The sequence below is a fragment of the Caretta caretta genome, chromosome 6 (genome assembly GCF_965140235.1).
Source record: "Caretta caretta isolate rCarCar2 chromosome 6, rCarCar1.hap1, whole genome shotgun sequence".
Lineage (NCBI taxonomy): Eukaryota > Metazoa > Chordata > Testudines > Cheloniidae > Caretta > Caretta caretta.
In genome coordinates this window covers 44,555,073-44,582,443 of record NC_134211.1, presented here as the reverse complement: position 1 = coordinate 44,582,443, position 27,371 = coordinate 44,555,073, and the positions used below count along the sequence as shown (strand labels likewise).

Below are 27,371 nucleotides of genomic sequence, written 5' to 3'. Positions count from 1 at the left end.
AAGGATTGGAAAGTGTGACAAGATGCGGGTTTTTTTGGTGCTTTAGCCTGGAGACTGATGTCAACATGGCTGGTGGCCATTACGGGAGTTATCCTCTCCACCTGGTACGCATGCACGTGTGCTCTTTATGCTGCCCAAGCTGGAGTTCCCATACATTCTACTGGGGATGAGGAACCTCCTACTGATCTTCACTCCTCCCCATCACCCCTGCACTTGCCTTCCCCCCCCAACTTTAGGGTTCAGACCTCTCCCTGGTATTATCCCTTCCCAGTGGACCTGGAGAAGGCACCGTCCCTGGGACCAATCAAAGTAATGCCATATCCTCTTTCCCACTCCTTCCTCCCCTTGCCGGACAAAAGGGAAGCCGCAGCGCCACTGGGGTTCAGAACTGGCCAGAAGTGGTGTGTGATTGGGCAGATGCCTAAAAGCAGCTCCATCAGTACCCAAGGGACTGCTGCCTGCCTGGGGGCCCCAGGGCACTGAAAGGCTGCTTCCCACCTGGAAGACCCAAATCCCCAAAGCTCCTGAGTACCAGAGGATCTAGCTTCTTGAGGAACCACCACCTTTCAATGGGCCTCAGTCCCCAGCAGAGTCACAGCTGCCTCCTTCCCTCATAGCCCGTCTCAATGGATGTGCCCACTGTCCCTATGATCCCTGCTCCATTCCTAGTGTGATGGGAAGTCCACCCCACACTGGCAGAAAAGGGGTTAATAGAACCCTGGGGAGGCTGCACAGGAAGCAGCCAATAGGAGAGGGGCTGTGAGGAATACCCAATAAGGGCCCAGCAGGCCCACATAAAAAGAGCTGCAGGGTAGCACAGGGTTAGTTATTGCTTAGAGTCTAGAGAGTAAGGCTTGTATCCTTAGAGGGCTAAGAGCACCTTGGACTGAGCAGCTGAGGCCTTGAGCCAAGGGTGAAGAAGGTGTTGGGGCCTTAGGGAAGTGACCCAGAGAAATAGAGTGGCATTGACCGAGGTTACAGAGGAGCAGCAGGAGGTTGATGTTTACAGGGTCTCTGGGTAGGGGCCTGGAGTAGTGGGTGGGTCCCCTCCCACTTGCCTCTGGTTGGACTGTTTTCCAGAGATATCTACCCCTGGAAGGAGGAAACCCAGATGGAAATCTAGCTGGAGGGCTGAGTCAAGATGAGGGTGCTGTGTATCTGGTAGCTGAGAGAGGAGCCAGCGGTGGGAGCTGTTGTGCAGGGTGTGGGTGTTGGTGTCAGCCTTGAGTTAATCCTCAGCATAACCAAGGTGGAGATGCCAGTCTGGTGATGAGGGCTATACCCTGTGAAACGTAATCTATTAATGGAGTGGGGATGGGAGGGCATGCAGGCCATTGGGGAAGGCTGGGGGGAACCACATCTGTACAAGGGTTTCCCTGGGGAGGATTGTAGTGTCTGCCTCTACATAATGGGGCAGGAGAAGGAGGGAGTCAAGATCCAGCGTGCCCTTCAGATGGGGGTACAAGGAGAGGGTCATGATACATTACAGGGTACAGAGAGAAGCACTCTATCCTCAAGTACAGGAAGGGGCTGCACCCTGTTCTTCATCTGATTGGTTGACCGGTGGTTTGCATCCATTTTCAGATGTCCAACAGTTTCTCCAAACAAAGTCCCTTTGTGGCTTGAGCATTTGCCTGCTCTGTGGCACAACTTGGGTCTGAATCCATTACTCATGAATGAATGCCCCCAACCCTGTGGAATTCAGCAGCTGTGCAGTGTTATTGCTGGAGGCTCCTGGACTAAGTCCTTCAGTTCAGGCTACCAGATTTTCTGACTCTGGCAGTGGAACAAACTGGCAGTTCAGGTTCTAGTCCTTACTTTTCTTTTTAGAGACAAGGTGTGTGCAGTAATATCTTTTACTGGACCAACTGCTGTTGAGAGAGACAAGCTTTCAACCCAGAGCGTTAAACCTTTATTTTTATTCATTTTCATGAAGTTGCAACCTCTAATATTCCTCTTCCTCATCTGGATTGGATAAATAGCAGCATGGTGACTTCAGCTACCTGGATCTGCTGCTGCAGTGCCTCCCTGTGGGACTCCTCTGCCTCCACTTGGGCATGAGACACTTAGCTTAAATCTAAGCAGTGTTCCCTATGTGAGACAGTGCTTACAGGCTTTACAGAAGGTTAATTATGCCCTGCCTGAGGCCAGCCAGCTGAGCCTTGCACCAGTAGGGTACGGAGCTCAAATTCAGACTGTCATATAGAGTCCCCGCCCTGTCTTGAAGAGTCATGACTCCAGTGCAGAAAAGCCTAGTCAGAAACTTCTCCCTGTTTGGAGAGAGGATGAGGAGGGTTCTATCTGGCCAGCTCAGGAGGTGAGTGCTGTAGCAGTCCAGAGGCTGGAGAGGGTCCCTGAAGGGATCCACAGTCCTCCAGCCCTAGACACTGAAATGGGTGCTCGGCTTCCTGGATCAAGAACCAGGGCTCCTACAAAGCTCCCTGTCCTCCCACTGTGAATCAGGGAATTCTCACGGATAAATCCTGCAAATCCCAGAGACTCCCAAAAGCAAGTGTGTACTTTGCAAGTTAGTGATTTGGGGAGGAAGCGTTTGCTGGGACTTTTCTCCTACACAGTGCTCTGTCATGCTCCTAGACCCTGCAGCATGTCTGGGCATGTAGAGAAGCCTGTACCTCCTGGGCAGCTCTGTCAGGCTGCAGCCTGGTGGAAATGGACCTGTACTTTGTCAGGAAAAGGGGCTCAGATTCCTAAAAGACAGGAAAGAGTCTCCCGCTCCCCTCCTCCATAGAGTGGCTCCACTTTAAAGCCTTAGGAGCACCTTGGGCACATTCTGTCCAGAACAGAAGCGCCTGAGGACTCCATTCTCCCCTGAAGCTGCATCATCATGGGATTGCAAGGAGGTAAGTGAGAAATCATTTCCCATGTTCACAATGATTCTGACTGAGTAAAGCCCTGAGTGGAAGAAGCTTGCCTCCATAGTAACCAGGCCAGGGGAAAGGCAGGCAGCCTTTCAGATTCCTAGGGTTATCTAGCACGCTACTTGCACAGCTGAGGTATGTGTGCGCCATTATCCCTCTTCTCTAGTATGGTCCCCATGCCAGGATGAATAGTGTACTACCTTCTTGCTGTAAATAGCCTGGGGAGGAAGTATGCCTTGCTCCACATACACATGCCAGCATACAGGACTTTTCCAGTAGCTTACAAGAAATATGTTATTAGATACAAGTCTTCCTGCTGATGCTGCCTTTGAGGACAGCATAAGATCCAAGTGAGGACATCTGATTAAGCCAAATGTTAAACTAAATCTTTATTTAAAACAAAGAAATTTCCTACATTTGGGGAGCCTAAGTTTGGTGAAGCAGTAGCTTCAACCGTCAAAGACAGTCATCCCTTAAGAAGGAGACTTCTTTCCAAAAGATGCCATAGACCATAGGAGTGATGATACAGTGCACAGCAAGTCCAAAGTCTCAGCTATAGTCTTTCAGATTAAAGGCTTTCCATTCCTTTAGTAAGGAAAGCCTACTTTACCATAAAAAAGTGGCTCATTGTCTAGAGTATCCTTGGAGTGAGATGTTTTGGCTTCTCCTGGTCAAATCTTTAATGTGATTTGTTCCAAGAAATGGAGTCCAACTTGATGGCTACATGGAAGTGGTGTTACACTCATGAATAGCCATCACCCATCTTAAATAGATACCTTGTGCATGTAAACTTGCAGGTGAGGGGTAATGGGGGTGGGGGGGACATTAGAGAAAGTACTAACTGAGCTTGCATAGAGGCCTCAACCCTCACTGTTGAAGCTAGCACAACAATCTCTTGGGGAAGAATTAATCAAGGCCCTAAAATAAAATACCCATCAAAAATGCAACAGGTAAAATTACTGAAAAGGTCTTTTAATAATTTACAACTATAGTTCTAGAACTTTAAGCAAAAGTTCCCTGAAAACCCATGTTTGGAGAAGATGACTTCCAATGTCAACATTTATCATGTTCCCCATAACTTCCCATTAAAATGAAAAAAAGATGATGAATAACTTAGCATGGTATGCATGATACAAATGCTGAATTATGATATTGAAATACAAAGATGAAGAACTGTTGAACGGTAAGAGTAAGAGGTTTTCTAATTTAATTTAAGAGTTTCCACTTCTGGATAGTGGATGAGTTTGGGTAGGCTAATATTTGTGCCAAAGCCTTAGCCTAGTTTTTTGCCTGGTATGAGTGTTGCTAATCTTTTATATAGATTTGTTTAGTTAATGCTTGTCACCTTTGTCCTAATTAGTCTAATAAATACACAAAACATAATGCTAAAAGTTCCTATACTGGGGAAAAACAACAAAAAAAAAATGAAGACATAATGACATGAAGGTAGTTGAGATGGGGTATCAATCCCAGACAGGCCCTGATTGAGTTAATGAGGGCCAGAAGGGGCCAATTAACCTTGTATGCTGCACATGGAAGGGAACCAGGGATTGATAAAGCCTAATGGCAAATGAAGTCCAACTGAGGAGGCACTAGAATAGGATTATAAACCATGAAGCAAGAGCAGGAAGGGGCTGAGCTGGGTCAGGCATTGTGCATGACTGGCTGTAGGCTGGGAGAGACTGAGAGCTGGGGCTTGGAACTCAGGGGAGCTTGGGCTGGCTGCTTAAACAAAGCTGGGAATACTAGGTGACAGGGAACGGCTGGAAGTTATGTTGGGAAAATGAGGGAGGAGAAGCAAGGGATAAGGAAAACAGGATTGAAGAATATAAGATGTTGTATGCTCCCTAACGAAAACACTAGCTAAAGATGTAAAGATAGATGTTAATCCCCTGACCATAGTAGAAAGAATTAGGTGAAGTGTTGGAGATCTATTAAGAGCTAAAAGAATGCAAGGTGAAGATTTATTCATAGATTGTATACCTAAGGAATAGGCTGAGAAACGTCTTAAAACTACAATTTTAGGGAAATTAAAAGTAATTTGGCAGCTACCTAAATTTATGACAGAAGTAAGAGGGGTAATGGAGTTTCACTAGGCATGACTAAGGATGAAATTTCAATGGGTGTAGGTGAGGACCAGGTGTTTGTTTAAACAACTGATTATCAGGAGAAGGGAGAACACAAACCATCCACAGCCATCTGAGGAACATGTAAAGGTGCAATGCTTCCTGATAGAGTTAACCCAGAAAAGTTGATATCCTATGTTAAACCATATATCCTTGCTGCTTTTAAATGTTATAAATGTCAAAGGTTTGGGCATATGACAGCTGTCTGTAAGGACAAAACAAGGTGTGGTAAATGTGGACACTGCTTGTATGAACTGTATGGAAAGAACAGACCTAAAATGCAGCAACTGTGGGGATAAGCACAGTGCAGCATACAAAGGGTGTGCAGCAGTTGTACATGCTAAAGAGGTACAGAAAATTAAAACTATCCATTACCTATCCCATGCAGAAGCTGGCAAAAGATATTCACAGCTGAATGTGGAGGAGGAAAATGCTGGTGAGGGAAAAGAGCTTTATCTCTCCTGCCATGAACTGTAATAGATGACGATGTACTACTTGCAGGCAAAGAAAGTTGTAGCATTTATGAAAAGCGATTAACTGCATTTTACAGACAGGGAAAAAGACCAAGAATAAATTATAACAAAGGCAAATGCTTTGCCACTGAATCTAGGCAATCTCTCGATAGACCACATTTATGCAACTTAAATGAACGTAATAATGTAGTTTAAACAACAGGGTTCTAACAGTTTTTTACTGGAATGCACATAACTTAACACATGGTCAGGAGTTAAAGAACACTTCTTTAAAATGAAAAACAAACCTGACATGATGTGTACAAGAAACATAGTTAGTGAGAAATGTTTAGATTCTTGGGATATGCTGTAATAAGATGTGACAGAGAAATGAGGAGGGGGGCCTGTATTTATAAAGGAAGGTCTTGGTTACATTGACATGAACAAAATTTAAGTTTAGAATACAATGTTGAGATTCCTCTGAAGAATAACATGTTTATATCAATCTGTCTAGTTTACATTGGTTGTAAACATGTTAATCTAGAATTGCAATTTAACGCCATTAAAGGGCCATATATTTGTGGAGACCTTAATAGTCATAATGATTAGGGGGAAGCAGGAAAACTAATTATAATGGCAAATGCTTAGATCAGGTTATTGACATGCACAACCTGGTATTACTCAATACTGGAGAACCTACTCAGTTTAATTCAGCGGATGGAACTTTTTCATGTTTAGATCCGGGAATTGCAACAAGCAATATAACTAGTAAATGCAGCTGGGAAATCTACAAAGAAGGTGGAATGGGATGCGATCACTTCCCTATGCTAATTACATATCAAGGCCCAGATAATGTTTAAAATTCTGAAGGAATTCCTACCTAGAGCCTTAAAACAAACTGGGGACTCTATTTAAGAATAAATGTGCTGAATATCTAAGTACCAATTGTATAAATGTAATGTAGAGGAAATTCATGATATAATAAAAGGAGACATAGCAGCCACCAACGTAGCTATATGTAAGACGTTTAATTGCCACCAACTCAAAAATCCAGTTCCCTGGTGGAATGAAGGTTGTAAAGCAGCGATTAAATATAGGAGTAAGGCATACAAACAAGCAAAAAATGAATGTCAAAGACCTAATGAACTAAAAGGATGTAAAGCAGTGGCACAAAATTAAAAAGGCAGAGAGACTTTGAGAAAGTACTGTGGGAAAATGAACTGATTCCAAGGTTTCAGAGAGATATTTATTTATAAACATTTTATACCTGGTATTATAGAAAATGATAAAGTTGAAAGTTCTAATTTAGGAAAGCAAATGTTCTGGCAAAAGAATTCCAAAATTAGCAGTGATATAAATAGTTTAGTGAACAAAAATGAATGTTTGAAGAAAGTTGTGAGCTCTTACATGGCTGGGTAGAATATAAGGATGAAATACTGAATTAAAAACTTCAGCATACAGGAACTCAAAAGCTATACACAAAAGTAAAAATATAGCCCGAGGTAAAGAGAGCATATGTAATGCAATGCTTAAGCACCTGCTGAAAGGGAGTTTGAGATTAAATTTCAATTAAAAATATAGGGAAAAGGAATACGAGCAGCAGAATGGAATCAAGCAGTGGTTAATATGATCGGAAACCTGGCAAATTACACATGAGACCTGATGCATATAGATCTATTGCCTGCATCACTTGTGGGCAAAATTTATGAAAAGAGTGATAAAGATTAGTAGCATACTTACAAAAATATAAAGTGCACAAAGTGGCACCAGGAAAGGAAGATGCACAGTTGATCATATTTTCTGTTTCTAATCATACATACAAAATCCATGAGGAACAGAGTTTGATAGCTGTCGTCTTGGACATTGAAAAAGTGCATGACATGCTATAGAATGAAGGCTATATGAAGCCACAATTAGAATAAGAGGAAGAATGTTCTGCTGAATGAGACTTAAGTGATAGAACCACACAAGTCAAAGTGGGGACGGCTTTGTTGAATATTTATAAACTTACTAATGGCACAGAGGGAGTGTTAGCTACCCAACCTTGTTTAACATTCTAATGAATGATCGCCTCCAGAGTATATGGGCAGGAGTAGGTATTACTCTATTTGGGGACTGTGCTATATGGGTCAATCATAGAAGACTAGATAGCTGTGGAGAGAAGCAATGAGGCACTTGGGGATTTAAGATCTCACTTGTTAATACAAAGGGAATGATCTTCACAAAAGGCGGATTGGGGAAGAATGGAATGTATTTTTTTTCTGTGTAGAGACATACAGAACTCCTAAGAATGTAAAATTTTGAATGATGTTGAATCACAAACTAACTTGGGAGGATCAGATAGATGATATCAAGACTAAATGCAAAGATGGGAGGAATCCGCTTAAAAGTATTGCTGGGAACAATGTGTTCTTATCTGTACCCCAGATGCTGTCAGGGCATTATTAAGACCAGTTAGATTATGGATGCCAAGCCTTTAACTCCGCTTCTGAATCAACACTAACAAAAATGGAGCCAATCCAAGACCAAGCTTGTGGTGTGACTATTATGACTCCATTGTGTGTGCTGCTGGTCGCAACTGGAGAAATCCTATACATTTAAGGATGAAACTCGTTAACCTTAGCCCAAGAGGCTAAATCTAATGGAAATTAGGAAGATAAGAGCCCTAAAGACTAAGAGGACTGTTGGGGAATTAGGTAGACAAGTACTCCTACATTCTAACAGGGTCAAAGGGGGGAGGGAGTGAAAAGGAAGATCTGGAAGAAACTAAAATCTTTATTCATGGAGAAATCATTAGGTTTACAAAGCTCTTGTTTTATCTGAGGGGAATGTCCAGTCCTGCCTATTCTACTATAATAATAAAACTCTGCTTATCCTTTCCTTCCTTCCTTTGGGGATTCACTGCTTGCTACTTCCCATGAGTAACGAATGAGGAGAGAAAAAACCCTGGCTGGGATGATTTAATTGGGAATCGGCCCTGCTTTGAGCAAGGGATTGGACTAGATGACCTCCTGAGGTCCCTTCCAACCCTGATATTCTAAGAAGCTGTGCAACAGAATAAAACTTATTACCTGATTTTCTTTCTGTTTAACAGTCTCTCTCCAAATTAACCCAAATTGAAAATGTTCTCTAAAGGCAGACAAATATTGTCTTTAAATTAACCTTATGTGTTTTGTCTAGTTGTCTTAAGGCTAATAATTGGTTGCTGGAGAGTTTCTACTCTTTTTGGTGACCTAAACTGAAGGGCAGAGCTTAGTCCTGGAGGCTCCACTAACAACACTGGACTGCCTCCAAATTCCACAGGTGTGGGGGGCCATTAGCCCATAAGTAACGAATTCAGAGAGAAGCTGTTAACAAAGAAAATTATCAGGCAAGAAATTTATCATCTCATCTCCAAATATATTGGCATGTAACAGGCCATTGGAAAGAAGGACTGTAATTCATCCTCCTCAATAACATCATTTTAGCTACAAGTGTACTAGTTTCCATGGCAGGATCTTGCTAATTCTCACTCAGCTAATTTGTTAAATATAATTTTTTTTTAAAGTTTGGCCCTATTTCTCAGAAAAACTTCAACTGGGAATAGCTGAGGTCTCCTATTACTAGATTTTCATTAATCTTATGAAATATATCCACTGTATTTGTTAAAATGAAGAGATATTAAAAGTAGTCATTTTAAAAACAAAATATATTCTTGGTTTTGCCTCTGCAGCTCTTCCATACAAGATGGTGATGTTCCCAACCAATTGAGGAAGGGAAGTAAAAACCTTCCAAGTGCCTCTCAGTTCTTTTCTTTCTGCAGGCCTGTGCAGATGTGAACCCAGTTTTTATCCTGGTATTGGCTTTTATTTGGATAAAGTATTTTAAAATATTTGTCTACAAATAAATTTGTCATTTTTCTTTTTTTATGTGGATTTTCTGATAGTTATGATCACTCTGCATTAGAGATGGCGAAAGTGATTTGGGTTCAGGACTTCAGAGAAATAATGTCAGGATATGGACTCATCTTCATGGAGAATTCTCTGCTGACAAAGAAGGAATATTCATATCCATCAGAAAAGGATCCAGTTGCATGGGGCTGCATTATTCAAAGGGTTTTGCTCTGACAGTCTCAGTGGAAGTAATTTAAGAATTTGGGGAACCTAATAAGATTGACTTTTGTCCCCTGTTACCAGTCTAGTTGATTTGGTATTTTATTGGGATACTTGACTCCAAGGTCTACCTTTTGTGTTTCTGTTCAAGGAGGCTCAGGCTTGCATTGCAGTTTGGATGGCAGTCATGTCATCCTGTAGAGAACAGTATTTTAAAGGTTTCATAGACATATATAATGTCTGTGTATGTAAAATCATAACTTGTAAATCCATGGTATGGAAACTTTTAGTTTCCACAAGGCTTATGGAGACTTTTATTGAGCCTCTTAGGACCAGCTTTCTCTTGGATCTTTCACTGAAGATTTCTTCCTTTGTAGCTGTAATATTTGCCAAAAGACCATCAGAACTGCAGACTTTGACAGATTTTTCTTATTAAAATTTTCTTAAGTCGTCTTGGATATCCCTTTAAATTAGAATTTTTTTTTGGAGGGTGTGGGGGAACAAATAAGCTTTGTGATCCTCTGGGTTAAAGTTGGTTGCACACTGACCCTGACACAACAATGCGTTTTATAGCAGTCTTTAAGCTTGTGGCTTTTGGTGGAAAGTCCATTTCAATGTAGAGATAACCTAAACAAATCTGAGGCTGTAAAGAAGCAAAAGTTGGTTCCTTATTCTCAATCCCCACAAAGCACAGCTCTAAGATCAGACTTCATGGGTGCTGCCCTTCTTTGAGATGTGGGACCCTGCAGTCCCATCATCTTAGACCCTGAAACCAGTGCTTTGGACCTCCCAGGGCCCATCCTCTATCACTTTATAGATGCTTTCTTAGAGGCCTACTTAGGATATAGGCTGGCTCTTTGAGCTCCTAGATTACTTCCCTGCTATATTGTCCCCAAAGGGCCTAAAGTACAGAGTTAGCAAAGGAATTCTTGACCACAGTTTCTTATATTTAAAGAATAATCCACTACAAATCTTTGCAAAACAGAAGTCCTGAAACCTGATCTCACCCCTTCTGAGTCAGAGGTTTGGTAGAGTCCCTCCTACCTTTTCCTTTCCAGCTAGTCTGCCTTGTATGTGGTGATGGTTACTGCCCCTGTTCAGAGAAGCCATGCCATCTGTTTAGCTGGAAAACTTTCCTCTTTGCCTCTGTAGGCCCCGTGTTAGGAAAAAATATATATATATTGTTCCAGTGCCCGAGGACAGCAGTTGAGAGATTACTGAAGTTGATGGCCCTAAAATGCCATCTTGATAGCTGCCAGGCTCAGGAAAGGGCCTTGACACCTGACTGAAGGCTCAGCTCGGAGAAGCTAGCTAGAATGCAATTCAATATACTTGCCTTGGAGAAGGCTAGAAGTGTGTTCAGCCTGCAATACAAAACAGTTTCCAGTTTGATACAGACATGTTTTGCCCCCGTCAGAGTCTTGTTAATCACAAAAGCAGAGTATGGCTGGCCTAGTGCTTTTCATGGCCCTAGATGGGGGGGGAGGGAATCAATTGTTTTTGGGGAAGGACTTGCCTCTCCTTACTCCAGGAAACTAACAGTGGTATGGAGAAGCCCACCTACTTAAACTATTTGGAATTTGACTGGGCATATAGGGTGAAGGCCTTAAATTTGGAAAAAATTGAGACTTCAGAGGCAGAGTGTTTCAGGCTAGAGAATGGCAGAACATTGTACAGCATGACAGAGTGAAGCAGTAGTTATATTTCCTCCTTTCTAGCCTTTAAAAAATACAAATACAATATTGTTAACTTTATGGCTTATGTTTAAATGTACCAGTGGATTGTGATAAATATACATGTTTTAAATTGTAGTTTCAATGGTTTCTGGATTCATACAAATTGTGCATTCTAAAGGAACACTAACTGCAGCAGATGCTATTAAGGATCTATTAAAACTTTTCTGCATTAGACAAATTCTAAAAGCTTTCTGCAAAAATAACCATTTTATGTTAAAATCTAGTTTAAGACTACTTATCTTATTTTTACATTATTAGTACAGTGGCTGTAGATATGGGCTGGTCCAATTTTCCTTTGATATCAGTCTCTACCACCACTTCAGACTTACAGTATATTCACTAAAAAGAAAAAGGAGTACTTGTGGCACCTTAGAGACTAACCAATTTATTTAGTCTCTAAAGCGCCACAAGTCCTCCTTTTCTTTTTGTGAATACAGACTAACACGGCTGTTACTCTGAAACCAGTATAGTCACTAAAAATGGCAGATCTAGAAAAAAAATGACAGCAAATGGAGGAATATCATTCCCATTTAAGACCCTCATCCTGCGGTCTTTCCAACTGCAAACATCTGTAATCCTCCATAAAATCTGTTTTTCACACCTTTAATTATGATTTTGTTTTGCAAAAATCCCTTTCATTTCAACAGGATGTGTTTTAGTTGGATTTCAGACATACAGTGTTGTCTTATCAGGGTGATAACCCCATGCAAATAGTGTTCTGGGTTCTTCAAAAACCAATTTCTTGACCCAGTTCCATTTAGTGCAAGAATGGGGAGAATCAACTATTAATAGACTAAAAGTGTGTGTAGGAAAACATACATCAATTCTTGGTTATATGGCATATACAAAAATATATGCACATACTTAAAAGATACATACGCTGAAGCATGCAAATACTCCTAAACATGATGCTGAACCTTTAAGGCCTTCATGCTGCAAGTGGATCTGCACCAATGGACCCCTAGATCCAGAGTATGACTGAAGCCAGTAGAACTCTATACAAGTACAAAGGTCTACCTGCATAGATCAAATTGCAGCATCAGGGCTTAAATTTATACACGGAAGATTTTCTTAACTTTATAAATGGATGGGGAGAAGGATAGAAAAAAGTACATTTATCACTGAAGGGAAAAAATTCACAGTTACAATAATAAAGACCGAAAGTGTTCCACACTCAAGTGTAGAACTGTCAGCTTCCATAAGCAGCATATACTTTGGCATAAGGATACCATTTCAGAGAGCATGTAAATGATTAAAAATCAAGGGGATAAATTCTGGATCCCTTGAACTCAATGGAAAAATTACCACAGACTTCAGTGAGGCATTGTTTAGAACTCTTTTTGTTCTTCCTAGGGTCTGTACAGAAGACAGGATACAGATTAAATCATGCATTTTGCAATCAACAAATGTATCATCCTTTAATTTTACATTCTTTTCAGATAGGGCAGTACTTTGTTCATTTATTTTCTAAATACAGTAAATTGAGATACAGTTGTAGAGTCTCTATTATTCTTCACTAAAAACAAGTACAAAGCACTCCATTAACTTTTTATGCTGATGCAAACCAGAAAGGCAGGAGTTTGTGGAATGTGGGGGCTAAAAAAATTATTCTGGGATTACTCTACTTGAAGTGCACTCAGTGTTGTAATCCATGTTTTGTTTTTCCATTGACAAGATCTCCTGTACTTTCTGAAACCACTGATGCAAGTGGGTAAACAGATTTCCATATCACTTTTTTGAGCAGTTCATCTAGCTCAATAGATTTTAGACTTTCTTCTCTACCCTAAGATACGAAAAACAAACCACAACTATGAACCTAATCCTCTAAAATGCCAAATACTTTTGAATGTTTTTAAAGTCAATATATCTGAAAGAACTCTGACTCTTGCAAGACTGGACTGTTAAAACTTAAATATGGTAGTCATTTAAATAGATCAAAGTTGAGTTACTGAGCAGTTAAAAGCTGGCAGGCAGAATCGTGTCACACTTAAGAGCACAACACTTATTTACATTTGTCTCCTGGCTGACTACTGAGCCACAATGCAGTGTAACAGAGTAACAGCCGTGTTAGTCTGTATTCGCAAAAAGGAGTACCTGTGGCACCTTAGAGACTAAACAATTGGTTAGTCTCTAAGGTGCCACAAGTACTCCTTTTCTTTTTGCGAATGCAGTGTAAGTGCATGAATGCAGAGGTTAAATCCAAATAACACAAATTCCTGATCAACAAACTCGGCCACCCCTCCCCCCCCTGCAAAAAAAACCCTGCAAAACTCCACAACCATTAAAGTGACACTTTAATGACATAAATTGTCTTGGCATAGTCACACTGTAGGATGTGACACTCTACTAGAAATCCTGGACAGAAAGTTGCATTGTACATTACGCCCACTGTATTTTATAACAGTCTTCCATTGTAGTTTAATTCAGTAAACCAGGAATATAATACTGAATAGGGCAAATGCCCACACTCAAAGTAAATGTGAGGTATCACTATCTTCTATGAAGGCCACTGCTTTTGTCAGTAAACTAACAGTAGTATACTCTTGTTAAGAATTCCTTTGCTATTATGAAGGCAGAAGCCAGGAAGCTAGTTCTTTCAAGAAAGTGGACTTGATAGTGTATTTAATCCAAGTAACACTTCCACGGTCTAACCTGGGTCAAAAATGGAGTCACTAGGACACAAATAGGCCAAACAGTGCCCTCCAGGGAAAATAAAAGTTGTATTTTTACTGCAACAGAATCATTTCTAAATTCCCTCATCTACTCAGTAGTGTTCTGAGGTCACTTCTAGTTTTGGAATCAGTTCATAATACACCAGTTTAGTTAGCTGTAAATAATCAAAAGCAGTTTCACATTTGGGAAAAGGATTACAGATATTCCTTGATACAAAAGAGCAGTAAAAGCGTTTCTAGCATTTGGAAAATATTATTGTACTGTATATAGTTAAGCCACCCAGGTAGTACAGAAGCTTTTAGGAAATAAACTATCCAAGAGATGACTTAATAGGTCTTTTCCTTTTCTATTTTTTAATATTTCCAGAAGTACACCACCACCCCCTTGTGGTGCAAAAAAGAACGTAGCCAACACTGTTTAGCTAATAGCTAATACAATTATGTATTCAAAAGAAATCCATAATCGGTGAATCAATGAAAAGAGAACAGGCATAAGATCACATAAAATATTTACCTCAGTAAAAGCATGTAAAGTGATTTATAATTCAAAGTGATTTTTTTATAGCACATTTCACAAAATTTCAATTTGCAGAAGCCAAGCTTTTCCAAAAGCCTTTTAAAGGCACTAAATTCACAGGTGACTAACCAATAAGTAGTACAGAAGAGGTGGACAGCAGCACATGTATTTAACTATAAGCATCTAGAGAAGATAACTTTTTTTTTTAATAAAGAGGCAAAGTTCATCACAAAACTTTAAATAAACGCTAAAACAAAAAGAAAAACTCCCACACACTAAAAGTTACCCAAGCTGTGCATGTTAGTTTCAAGAACAGAAATAAAATACATTCACTCTATCACCATTAAATACTAAGTTCGTTCCCAAATAACTGTGCATCTCCCGCTGTCCACCCCACCCAAAAGTTGAAGCATGAGACGTTTAAAAAGAATGATAAGTTTTGGCCACCTTTGTTTTCCATTCTGAGATTCTTGGTTGAAAAATATTCTTAGCACACACCTCTATCCTCTGTCGTACTGCAATGGCAAAGTACTGTTGAATCTTCATATACAAACAGCAAAAGCCACACAATGAATAAGTGCCACTCAGCTGCAGAAACTGGCAAGTTATTGGCAGTATTTGACCCTCTTCTTTTCAAATGCCATACTTATTTATCCAACCTGCCACTAGAAAAATAAAACAAAGTTGTATGTATGCAGTAAACTCAGTGATTCATTACAATCCACGTATTTCATTCAAATCCACCAATACTTTTGATGTGCAACAAGAGGATGCACAACTTTCTAGATACTATCCCTGTCCCCAAAAGATACTATCCCAGTCCCTGTCATCTAAAAGGAAAGCAGTAACTTATTAAAAAGGCAAGGGAGAGGGAAATAAGCATATATAAAGTGTAGAGAAAAAAAACAGATGCACACCAAATATACATAACTGCCCCCTTGCCTGTTTATTATTAATTGGCTAATTTCTTATAAACACAGAGGAAAAAACATGATTTTTGAAGGTTGCCATCTTACAAGTACGGTAAGTAAGGGTGTTCCATGTGCAGGGAGCAGCCTGGAATAAGGTGTGTATATGACTGTGGGAGAAGCTGATAAATGGGAAGTCAATATTAGCATTAATGGTGGAGCAGAGAGGATGGGAGCAATGCAGTAAGAGACAGGAGTGGATAAGTGGGGAAGGACAGAGCTGTGAAAAGCCTTGAAGGTTAGGAAAAGTAGCTTGCGCTTTGTGGTACAAAAGGGAGACCCAGTCGAAGAATTCAAAGGGAGTAGGGGTATATAGTAAGACAATACGAAGGATGATGAATGATCTTAGAAGCTGCATTTTGAATGGATTCGAGGGAAGGGTCAAATGGGTACTGGAGAAATCTTAAGAAGAGGCAGCTGCAACAGTCAATGTGAGATAAAGAGTCTGAACAAGATTTTGCTGTGGGAATAAAAAGGAAAGGTTGCATCTTAGAAACTTGACAGGAATTGAAGCCCTGATAAAATCTGTATACAACCTAGATATGAGGGTCAAGGAAGAAGAAATTAAATAGGACTCAGATGATTGGCTTTTGTGACTGGGAGCAGGGTGATACTGTCAATAACTGCTGAGAATGCAAGTGGATAAGAAGTATCTGGAATGAAACATGGGACATGTTAAGTTTACTTTTACTTTCTATTTGTGCTTACTTTGTTTTGTATAGTTCTTTAATAGATTTATATAGACAAAACTGAACTTACTAATAAAGCTAGTTAAATCTAAAACCAAACATTTTAAAAAGGATTTAACAAAGTGAATCTTAAAACTTACTCTAAGCCCTCCTCCTCCTCCTCCAGAGCTTGAAGATGCAATTTGTTTCTCCATTTCCTCCTGTTTCTTTTTCTTTTGCTCCACAGAATATGGGTTCTTAACACCACGAGAGGTGGCCTTTAGGGAAATAAGATTGGATAAAATACTGCAGTCCAATTTCTTTTCAAAGAAATAAAACCTTGACAACTATATTTTGTGGGTTTCTATTTGGAAGCAATATTGAAACACTAATTAATAATAGTATGTAACACAGCAGCATAACTTTTTAAGGTGCTTTTTAACATTGCACAGTATTTGTCAGTGATGGCAATGGGGTATTCTTTTATTTGTATATCCAGATGGGCATAATTTAATGAGTAAATGCACGTGGTTTGTATTCAAATTGTAAAATTAAACATTTCCCCCTCCCCTTCAAGAACTCCCATGCACTTTGATCCTATAGTTTTTCCAAATGGTATGAGCTCCATATTCTTGCCCTCACCAATTGAATTTTAACTTAGAAAGGATGGTTCAGGCAGTCAGCTGCATCCAAGAACCCAAACTGTTGTTTTATATGGCATTACTGCCCCACCTTCTCTTACCACATAGATTTCTGCAAGTACAGGGCATCCTATGGCTAACAGAGATATTAGCCAAGAGGTCTCATTACAATTTACAATAAGTGCATGAGGGGAGATGACAGATGTAGTTCCCACATCTACAGTCCTTATTTGCACCCTACTTAGGGACCCCGCTTAGGATGTGTGAAACCAAGGTTCAATTCCTCTATCACAAATATTCTCTGTGACCCTGGGCAAGTCATTATTTGTGCCTCAATTGTCCATTTGTAAAATAGGGTTAATAGTACTTTCCCCTATGTCAGAGGGGTGTTGTGAGGATATATACATTAAAAGATTGAGGCACTAAGATACTGTGGTGATAGGGCCATATAAGTACCTACATTAGAGCAATATACGGTTCTAAAACGTGAATACCAAGGCTGTACACAATAGCTTCTTTTTCCTCTTACTTATTTTGAGATCTGAACTTAACAGAATTTTTAATGCACTTCTAGCTTATAATTTAGAGCTATAACACTACATGTGAGCAACAGAAAAAATAAGGTTAAATCTATGCTGAGAGGAAAGAGGAACAGATTGTTATCAGTCACCACCACCTTGGATTTGTGCTAACAGTCAAAGCAGTTTTCAGAGTAACAGCCGTGTTAGTCTGTATTTGCAAAAAGAAAAGGAGTACTTGTGGCACTTTAGAGACTAACCAATTTATTTGAGCATAAGCTTTCGTGAGCTACAAAGCAGAGTTGTGACAAAGTAAGACTGTAGATGGAGTAAGAATGTGAAGAGAGGCATTAAGCTGTCAATGCAATATAAAATATGAAGTAAAGATGAAGTAGGGTGATCTGAACAGTATTTTAGATTAGCATATTATTTGCACAGAAACAGAATGACACTAGCTGCAGCATGGTCTGAACACACGGCTGGAAGCCTTAGTTCTAATTCCAATTTGGACACCAACTCACTGATGTACGCACTTAGTCTCTAGTCATTTAAACTCACTCATACTCACAAATCAATAGACTACTCGTATGTCAAGATACATGTTTGTAGAATAGGAGCTTTAGTTTGTGTTTGTTTCCACCATCTACTATAGTGGTGGCCAACCTGTGGCTCCAGAGCCACATGCGGCTCTTCAGAAGTTAATATGCGGCTCCTTGTATAGTCACCGACTCCGGGGCTGGAGCTACAGGCCCCAACTTTCCAGTATGCCAGGAGGTGCCCACTGCTCAACCCCGGCTCTGCCACAGGCCCTGCCCCCACTCCATCCCTTCCCGCCCCCTCCCCTGAGCCTGCCATGCCATCGTTCCTCCCACTCCCGCTCTGAGCCTCCTGCACACCACGAAACAACTGATCCGGAGGTGCGGTGAGGGAGGGGTAGGCACTGATCAGCAGGACTTCCGGTGGGCAGGAGGCGCTGCTGATGCATTCATTAATGTGGCTCTTTGGAAATGTACATTGGTAAATTCTGGCTCCTTCTCAGGCTCAGATTGGCCACTCCTGATCTACTATATCTCTTCTATATGGTATTTATCTACCTACCACTCAGGGTTGTTGCAAGGATATATATATTTAGAAAGTACTTTGAGATTCAAAACACTATAGATGTACTAAATCTTTTTTTTTTTAATTAAAATGTAGGCCAAAGCAAACCAAAAAAGTTTTAATAAAAAGGCCTTTAAATGCTGCTATAATAATTTAGAAAGTGCTTTTATCCATGACTCAAATATGAATCATGATCTTTAAACAGTAGCAAACCGAACAAGCCCGTATCAGCAAAAGGCCAACAAACTATACAGAGAACAACCAACAATGTTCATACAATACACACATTCATTATCTTCATACTTCATATTTGAAATTCAACAAGACACTATAGAGAATTTAGATTATGCAGTGTTTAAAAAAGGTTTATTTTTTAAGGTAAGGTGCAAATAAGGCTACAGTTCCTTTGCTTTAGGCTTCTGTATGTGTTTCCTCCTTCCTATTATTACTTCTGCCCTAAGGCACATACTACCTCCACTTTCCTAAATTTAAGACCTCCCAGCTTCAACACCCAAGTCCCCAACTTTTCAGGTCCAGAGTCTGTCAATGCCACTGCTTAATTGGCTGGGATGAGAAAAGAGACCCACATTTCCCCCATGTTAATGAAGCGAACAGCCAAGAAATTCAGCTATGTTGAGCTTTTAGAAGTAGCAAGTCTCAAAACAACACTTGCAAATGCTGCCAAAACAATTAAATATCTTTGAAAAATGCAACTGAAATATCTCTTTGGTGTTTGTGGTTAAAGTAAAACAAAAATATCACTGACAAAAATCAATTTCTTCTTTGGTTTAAAAGAACTTTCCAGCTTTGCATTCACATTTTATAATGGCAAAGATTTTCAACGGTCCTAATAGCTGTTTGAATTTCAATGGGAGTCAGGTGCCTAACTTTCTTAAGCTCCTTTCAAAATCCCCGCCAATGTTCCATGACATCATTATATAAATACCCATCAAATTACTAACAATGATAAATTCCACTTGCCGATAGTCCACGTATGCTGTTCAGCTGCATTTCGGCAAAGAGACCTCTGGTATTTTCCATTTTAAAACCAGTGGCTACATAACAAGTTTCTGAATAAATGTAATGTTACCTCCATCTGCCTCTTTTCTGCAGCTTCTGCAAGTTGTCGTCTTTTACTTTCCTACAGAAAATTTGAAAAAAGGTGTTATGTTCCATTGTAGTAGAGAAAGCAGAATAAATTGTTTAACAATGAAAATATAGCAGTTTTAAAAAAGATTAAATGATATAATGCGTAGACTACTCCATGTCCGTTCCTTGTCATTCATATGAACAATGGAAGTTATTTAATCAAATTCTGAACTTAAGTCAAACGGCAGCTGCTTCTTCTCTCTGTTTTAAGTATTAAAGTAACTACATAAGGACAGGTTTCAGAGTAGCAGCCGTGTTAGTCTGTATCCGCAAAAAGAAAAGGAGTACTTGTGGCACCTTAGAGACAAACAAATCTATTTGAGCATAAGCTTTCATGAGCTACATCCGACGAAGTGAGCTGTAGCTCACAAAAGCTTATACTCAAATAAATTTGTTAGTCTCTAAGGTGCCACAAGCACTCCTTTTCTTTTTATAAGGACAGTATGCTTTTGGTTACTAAGATGGTAGAAAAGGAGCACCTGTGGCACCTTAGAGACGAACAAATTTATTTGAGCATAAGCTTTCGTGAGCTACAGCTACTCTGAAACCTGTTAAGATGGTAGAGTGTTATTGCTGCTACAATGTATTCCAGTATTTGAGTAACAATAGTGTTATGCAGATATATATCCATTAGAAGGCCATATTTCAGGTGACTTGCATCTTTACAGCAAAAAAACAAACAAACAAAAAATCATTCTAGGATGAAACCTACAATAAGAAGGTATTTTATATGGCAGAGAAATGGACACAGTGCATAAGATGTTCTTATCATTTGAGGAGAAAAGAAAAATGAGATCTTGGTATGATTGCCGTTTCCCCGAGGGCCTCATGAAAATGAGGCATGTCTCAAGAGTTATCACAAGCATAAATATTTTAAGAACAAACATCATGGAACCTCTGATAGTGACGTTTACAAAACAACTGTAACTAGAATAGCTATCACTATAAATGGATTTTCACTGAATACAAGTTCACTAAAACCAGGCTCCACAGTTTTCCAGAGTTAGAAAAGAAGATTTATTTCCTTACCAGTTAAATCCCAACCAGGATCTTGATCCAACAATCAGGTCAGCTAGCATAGGCCCTAAACCCATGAAGAGTCCCGCTAATTCTGAAGTCAGTGGGTTTCCACAAGGATGCAGGGAACTATGCTAAGAAGATTGGTACCCATATCAGTAATAAATGGTAGTGATGGCGTATGTGAAATGAGTTCACCATCTTAGTAAAGTTTCTAGTAGGAGGGTGCCTATAACAAACAGGAGTGTAACAGAGAGACCAAGGATTAAATGGGCATAAAACAGAATTACTCTCTCACTCATAAGAGATGGTCCCTTCAGATCTCTATCTTTGTGCTCCTGCAGATACTTCAAGTGGAGGACACCTGGGACTGAGACTGACAAACTCCAAATTTTGTTAATTTTAGTTCATGATAGAGGTTTCAGGCTTAAGGGGGGCATGGATCAGCATTCACGTGACTCTCCCTATCAGTACGCAGCCTGGGGAAGCTAATAATCCAACAAGCGGACCAAATTCGGTGATGAATCCTAGTCACGTGCCTCCAGAGGCATGTTCCACACATGCTAAGAAGAAGGGATCCTACCCTATGGTTTTTGTTCTCTGGTTACATAATGTGTGGTGAGATACTGACCCTGCAATACAGGCTGGTAGAAAGACAGTATAAAATAAATAACAGGATTTTCAATGTTTTAAAATGATACGCAATTTGACAAACTAATTTTTAAAAGTAAGTTTGGATTTTGTGTTTTAATTCTTAAGAGTTTTCTGTTGATGTTTATAATCTCCCTTTTTGCTGACTCCCTGCCAATCAAGGAAGAAACTGACTAGCAAACATTCATATGACACTACCCACATGTGCAAATACTTGCAAGATCCGGTCTGTACAGGGGGAAGAGTGAAACTGTTATACCAAGTGCTGTCAAATGCCCAAAGCAGACAAGATGGAATGAGAGAAAAATATCTGTTTGCCCATCAACTTCTTTCAGTTACAAGAAAGACCTAAATTAAGTCCAACATTTTCTTACAAAATTATTATTTTCAAGTCGACAGTGTCCCTTTAAAGCAAAATGTACTTAACAAAAACAAACCTAGAGCGCTAGGGACCTGCTTCTGCAGATCCATGAAATAATGTATTTTTTTTTTAATTAAAGGGTATATTTAACCCTTAATTATACATCGAGGGCTTAATTCCCTCTGTCCCCAAAATAAATATTAAAAACGCAGTCTCTTAACGGGATCTCTTACTGCGTGTATGTCACTGGAGTATGTTATGGGTGCGCCTTTGGGAGGCGCCAATCCTCACGACTCACTGCACCCCAGGTGGCTGACCGACCGCAGCACACAGATGTTCAGTCCTTAGGCTGGACAAGGGCAACAGCAACTACCCCGCCTCTGCTCTGCTGCATTATTTTAATCCTGCAATTATGGGAAAACCACACCGTGGAAAGTCGCCTCTCTCTGGGGTAATTTCAAAAACCGACAAAAATACAAAAACAAACCGCTAGCCCAGAAAAAAAACAAAAACAAAAACCCGGAGGAGGAGCTGAAAGGAGGATGCACCTGCTGGGGGCCTGCTCCGGAGTGGGAGGTCCCTGCCCAGCTTGAGTCTGGCGGGGCCGCGGAGCGCGGTGCCCGCGGCCCAGCCAGGGCGTGTCGGGGGAGAGGAGCTGGGCTCCCGCGAGGGCCGTACGCACCGCACTCACCGGGTCGGGCGTCTCCACCACGTCCTCGGCGGCTCCCCCCAAGCAGGGTAGGCAGAGCCCCATGCCGGGCCCCGGGCCGCCTGGCGCTCGCCCTCCCGGCTCAGGCAGCCGGAGCTCCGGGGACCAGCCGCGACGCTCCCGCCCGGCACAGTCAGAGCGCGGAGCCCGGCAGAGCCCGCCCAGTTCTGGGATCGGGGCACACGGCGCCACCTGCAGCTCCGGAGCTGCTGCTGCCGCCGCCGCCGCCGCGGGGTGGGTGGGGCAGAGGCGGAGGCCGCAGGGAAGCTGGCTGCAGGCTCGCGGGGAGGAGGGCGCCAGAGTTCCACCGTTGTCCTGTTACCGAGGGGCTCAAAGCCTCTGCCAGTTACTGAACAGGCTGGAGCTGGCAGGGGCTTGTCAGCCGGGCGTCCTCACAAACGTACTAAGAAGACCCAGGCTCCGTGAGGCGGCCGGGTGTCGACGTGAGAAAGTTGCAGTACAACTTGCATTGTTTTTGTAAGGTTTCAGATGGGCTATTACCAGCAGGAGAGTGAGTTTGCGGGGCGGAGGGTGAGAAAACCTGGATTTGTGCTGGAAATGGCCCAACTTGATTATCATACACATTGTAAAGAGAGGTTTCAGAGTAACAGCTGTGTTAGTCTGTATTAGCAAAAAGAAAAGGAGGACTTGTGGCACCTTAGAGACTAACCAATTTATTTGAGCATGAGCTTTCGTGAGCTACAGCTCACTTCATCGGATGCATACCGTGGAAACTGCAGCAGACTTTATATACACACAGAGAACATGAAACAATACCTCCTCCCACCCCACTGTCCTGCTGGTAATAGCTTATCTAAAGTGATCATCAGGTTGGGCCATTTCCAGCACAAATCCAGGTTTTCTCACCCTCCACCCCCCCACACAAATTCACTCTCCTGCTGGTGATAGCCCATCCAAAGTGACAACTCTTTACACAATGTGCATGATAATCAAGTTGGGCCATTTCCTGCACAAACCCAGGTTCTCTCACCCCCTCACCCCCCTCCCAAAAACCACACTATCCTGCTGATAATAGCTTATCCAAAGTGACCACTCTCCCTACAATGTGCATGATAATCACACAAACTCACTCTCCTGCTGGTAATAGCTCATCCAAACTGACCACTCTCCAAGTTTAAATCCAAGTTAAACCAGAACATCTGGGGGGGGGGGGGAAGTAGGAAAAAACAAGGGGAAATAGGCTACCTTGCATAATGACTTAGCCACTCCCAGTCTCTATTTAAGCCTAAATTAATAGTATCCAATTTGCAAATTAATTCCAATTCAGCAGTTTCTCGCTGGAGTCTGGATTTGAAGTTTTTTTGTTTTAAGATAGTGACCTTCATGTCTGTGATTGCATGACCAGAGAGATTGAAGTGTTCTCCGACTGGTTTATGAATGTTATAATTCTTGACATCTGATTTGTGTCCATTTATTCTTTTACGTAGAGACTGTCCAGTTTGACCAATGTACATGGCAGAGGGGCATTGCTGGCACATGATGGCATATATCACATTGGTGGATGTGCAGGTGAACGAGCCTCTGATAGTGTGGCTGATGTTATTAGGCCCTGTGATGGTGTCCCCTGAATAGATATGTGGGCACAATTGGCAACGGGCTTTGTTGCAAGGATAAGTTCCTGGGTTAGTGGTTCTGTTGTGTGGTATGTGGTTGTTGGTGAGTATTTGCTTCAGGTTGCGGGGCTGTCTGTAGGCAAGGACTGGCCTGTCTCCCAAGATTTGTGAGAGTGTTGGGTCATCCTTTAGGATAGATTGTAGATCCTTAATAATGCGTTGGAGGGGTTTTAGTTGGGGGTGAAGGTGACGGCTAGTGGCGTTCCGTTATTTTCTTTGATAGGCCTGTCCTGTAGTAGGTAACTTCTGGGAACTCTTCTGGCTCTATCAATCTGTTTCTTTACTTCTGCAGGTGGGTATTGTAGTTGTACGAATGCTTGATAGAGATCTTGTAGGTGTTTGTCTCTGTCTGAGGGGTTGGAGGAAATGCGGTTGTATCGCAGAGCTTGGCTGTAGACGATGGATCGTGTGGTGTGGTCAGGGTGAAAGCTGGAGGCATGCAGGTAGGAATAGCGGTCAGTAGGTTTCTGGTATAGGGTGGTGTTTATGTGACCATTGTTTATTAGCACTGTAGTGTCCAGGAAGTGGATCTCTTGTGTGGACTGGACCAGGCTGAGGTTGGTGGTGGGATGGAAATTGTTGAAATCATGGTGGAATTCCTCAAGGGCTTCTTTTCCATGGGTCCAGATGATGAAGATGTCATCAATATAGCGCAAGTAGAGTAGGGGCTTTAGGGGACGAGAGCTGAGGAAGCATTGTTCTAAATCAGCCATAAAAATGTTGGCATACTGTGGGGCCATGCGGGTACCCATAGCAGTGCCGCTGATCTGAAGGTATACATTGTCCCCAAATGTGAAATAGTTATGGGTAAGGACAAAGTCACAAAGTTCAGCCACCAGGTTAGCCGTGACATTATCGGGGATAGTGTTCCTGACGGCTTGTAGTCCATCTTTGTGTGGAATGTTGGTGTAGAGGGCTTCTACATCCATAGTGGCCAGGATGGTGTTATTAGGAAGATCACCGATGGATTGAAGTTTCCTCAGGAAGTCAGTGGTGTCTCGAAGGTAGCTGGGAGTGCTGGTAGCGTAGGGCCTGAGGAGGGAGTCTACATAGCCAGACAGTCCTGCTGTCAGGGTGCCAATGCCTGAGATGATGGGGCGCCCAGGATTTCCAGGTTTATGGATCTTGGGTAGTAGATAGAATATCCCAGGTCGGGGTTCCAGGGGTGTGTCTGTGCGGATTTGATCTTGTGCTTTTTCAGGAAGTTTCTTGAGCAAATGCTGTAGTTGCTTTTGGTAACTCTCAGTGGGATCATAGGGTAATGGCTTGTAGAAACTCGTGTTGGAGAGCTGCCGAGCAGCCTCTTGTTCATATTCCGACCTATTTATGATGACAACAGCACCTCCTTTGTCAGCCTTTTTGATTATGATGTCAGAGTTGTTTCTGAGGCTGTGGATGGCATTGCGTTCCGCATGGCTGAGGTTATGGGGCAAGTGATGCTGCTTTTCCACAATTTCAGCCCGTGCACGTCGGCAGAAGCACTCTATGTAGAAGTCCAGTCTGCTGTTTTGACCTTCAGGAGGAGTCCACCTAGAATCCCTCTTTCTGTAGTGTTGGTAGGGAGACCTCTGTGGATTAGTATGTTGTTCAGAGATATTTTGGAAATATTCCTTGAGTCGGAGACGTCAAAAATAGGATTCTAGGTCACCACAGAACTGTATCATGTTCGTGGGGGTGGAGGGGCAGAAGGAGAGGCCACGAGATAGAACAGCTGCTTCTGCTGGGCTGAGAGTATAGTTGGATAGGTTAACAATATTGCTGGGTGGGTTGAGGGAACCATTGCTGTGGCCCCTTGTAGCATGTAGTAGTTTAGAAAGTTTAGTGTCCTTTTTCTTTTGTAGAGAAGCAAAGTGTGCGTTGTAAATGGCTTGTCTAGTTTTAGTAAAATCCAGCCACGAGGAAGTTTGTGTGGAAGGTTGGTTTTTTATGAGAGTATCCATTTTTGAGAGCTCATTCTTAATCTTTCCCTGTTTGCTGTAGAGGATGTTGATCAGGTGATTCCGCAGTTTCTTTGAGAGCGTGTGGCACAAGCTGTCAGCATAGTCTGTGTGGTATGTAGAATGGACACAAATCAGATGTCAAGAATTATAACATTCATAAATCAGTCGGAGAACACTTCAATCTCTCTGGTCACGCAATCACAGACATGAAGGTCGCTATCTTACAACAAAAAAACTTCAAATCCAGACTCCAGCGAGAAACTGCTGAATTGGAATTAATTTGCAAATTGGATACTATTAATTTAGGCTTAAATAGAGACTGGGAGTGGCTAAGTCATTATGCAAGGTAGCCTATTTCCCCTTGTTTTTTCCTACCCCCCCCCCAGATGTTCTGGTTTAACTTGGATTTAAACTTGGAGAGTGGTCAGTTTGGATGAGCTATTACCAGCAGGAGAGTGAGTTTGTGGGTGTATGGGGGGGGTGTGTGAGAAAACCTGGATTTGTGCTGGAAATGGCCCACCTTGATTATCATGCACATTGTAGGGAGAGTGGTCACTTTGGATGAGCTATTACCAGCAGGATAGTGAGTTTGTGTGTGTGGTTTTTGGGAGGGGGGTGAGGGGGTGAGAGAACCTGGATTTGTGCAGGAAATGGCCCAACTTGATTATCATGCACATTGTGTAAAGAGTTGTCACTTTGGATGGGCTATCACCAGCAGGAGAGTGAATTTGTGTGGGGGGGTGGAGGGTGAGAAAACCTGGATTTGTGCTGGAAATGGCCCAACCTGATGATCACTTTAGATAAGCTATTACCAGCAGGACAGTGGGGTGGGAGGAGGTATTGTTTCATGTTCTCTGTGTGTATATAAAGTCTGCTGCAGTTTCCATGGTATGCATCCGATGAAGTGAGCTGTAGCTCACGAAAGCTCATGCTCAAATAAATTGGTTAGTCTCTAAGGTGCCACAAGTACTCCTTTTCTTATTGTAAAGAGAGTGATCACTTTAGATAAGCTATTACCAGCAGGAGAGTGGGGTGGGAGGAGGTATTGTTTCATGGTCTCTGTGTATATAATGTCTTCTGCAGTTTCCACAGTATGCATCCGATGAAGTGAGCTGTAGCTCACGAAAGCTTATGCTCAAATAAATTGTTTTTGTAAAGTGATTGTAGTCAAAGCAGTGCAAATCTCTGTGCGGACCCTCCGTTTTCCTGCGTAAGAGGGGCCTATTTATCTTAAACTGATTCCGAATGGATTTCAACTAAACCAAACTAAGCCCCTCTTAAACCAAAATTAGAATGTTCACACAGGGTTTTATACTGGTTTGACTAAATCATTTTAAAATCTAACTTTTAGTGAAGCTTTCGTATGTAGTGATTTCATTTTTAACTAACATTGTTTTAAAAATTGATTTAGTTAACCGCTATGTAGACACTCTTAAATAGATGTAAATCTGGTTTGTATCAGTTTAATTTAAATCTATTTCTTACTGAATTAAGGTGCTAAACTGAGCCTACAATAGATGCTAAATGATATTTCAAATCAT

At 41.5% G+C, this 27,371-nt stretch overlaps 1 protein-coding gene across 1 annotated transcript; it reads right to left on the bottom strand.

Moving 5' to 3' along the window:
* Nucleotides 1-13,560: 13,560 nt before the first annotated feature.
* Nucleotides 13,561-22,440, bottom strand: SVIP (small VCP interacting protein). The gene is made up of 4 exons (XM_048852150.2): nt 22,239-22,440; nt 19,460-19,510; nt 16,271-16,387; nt 13,561-15,138 (listed from the first exon to the last, which is right to left on the bottom strand). Exons 1-4 carry the CDS (start codon nt 22,299-22,301, stop codon nt 15,124-15,126), a joined length of 246 nt encoding a protein of 81 aa, XP_048708107.1. The 5' UTR covers nt 22,302-22,440; the 3' UTR covers nt 13,561-15,123.
* Between the last annotated feature and the right edge of the window lie 4,931 nt (nt 22,441-27,371).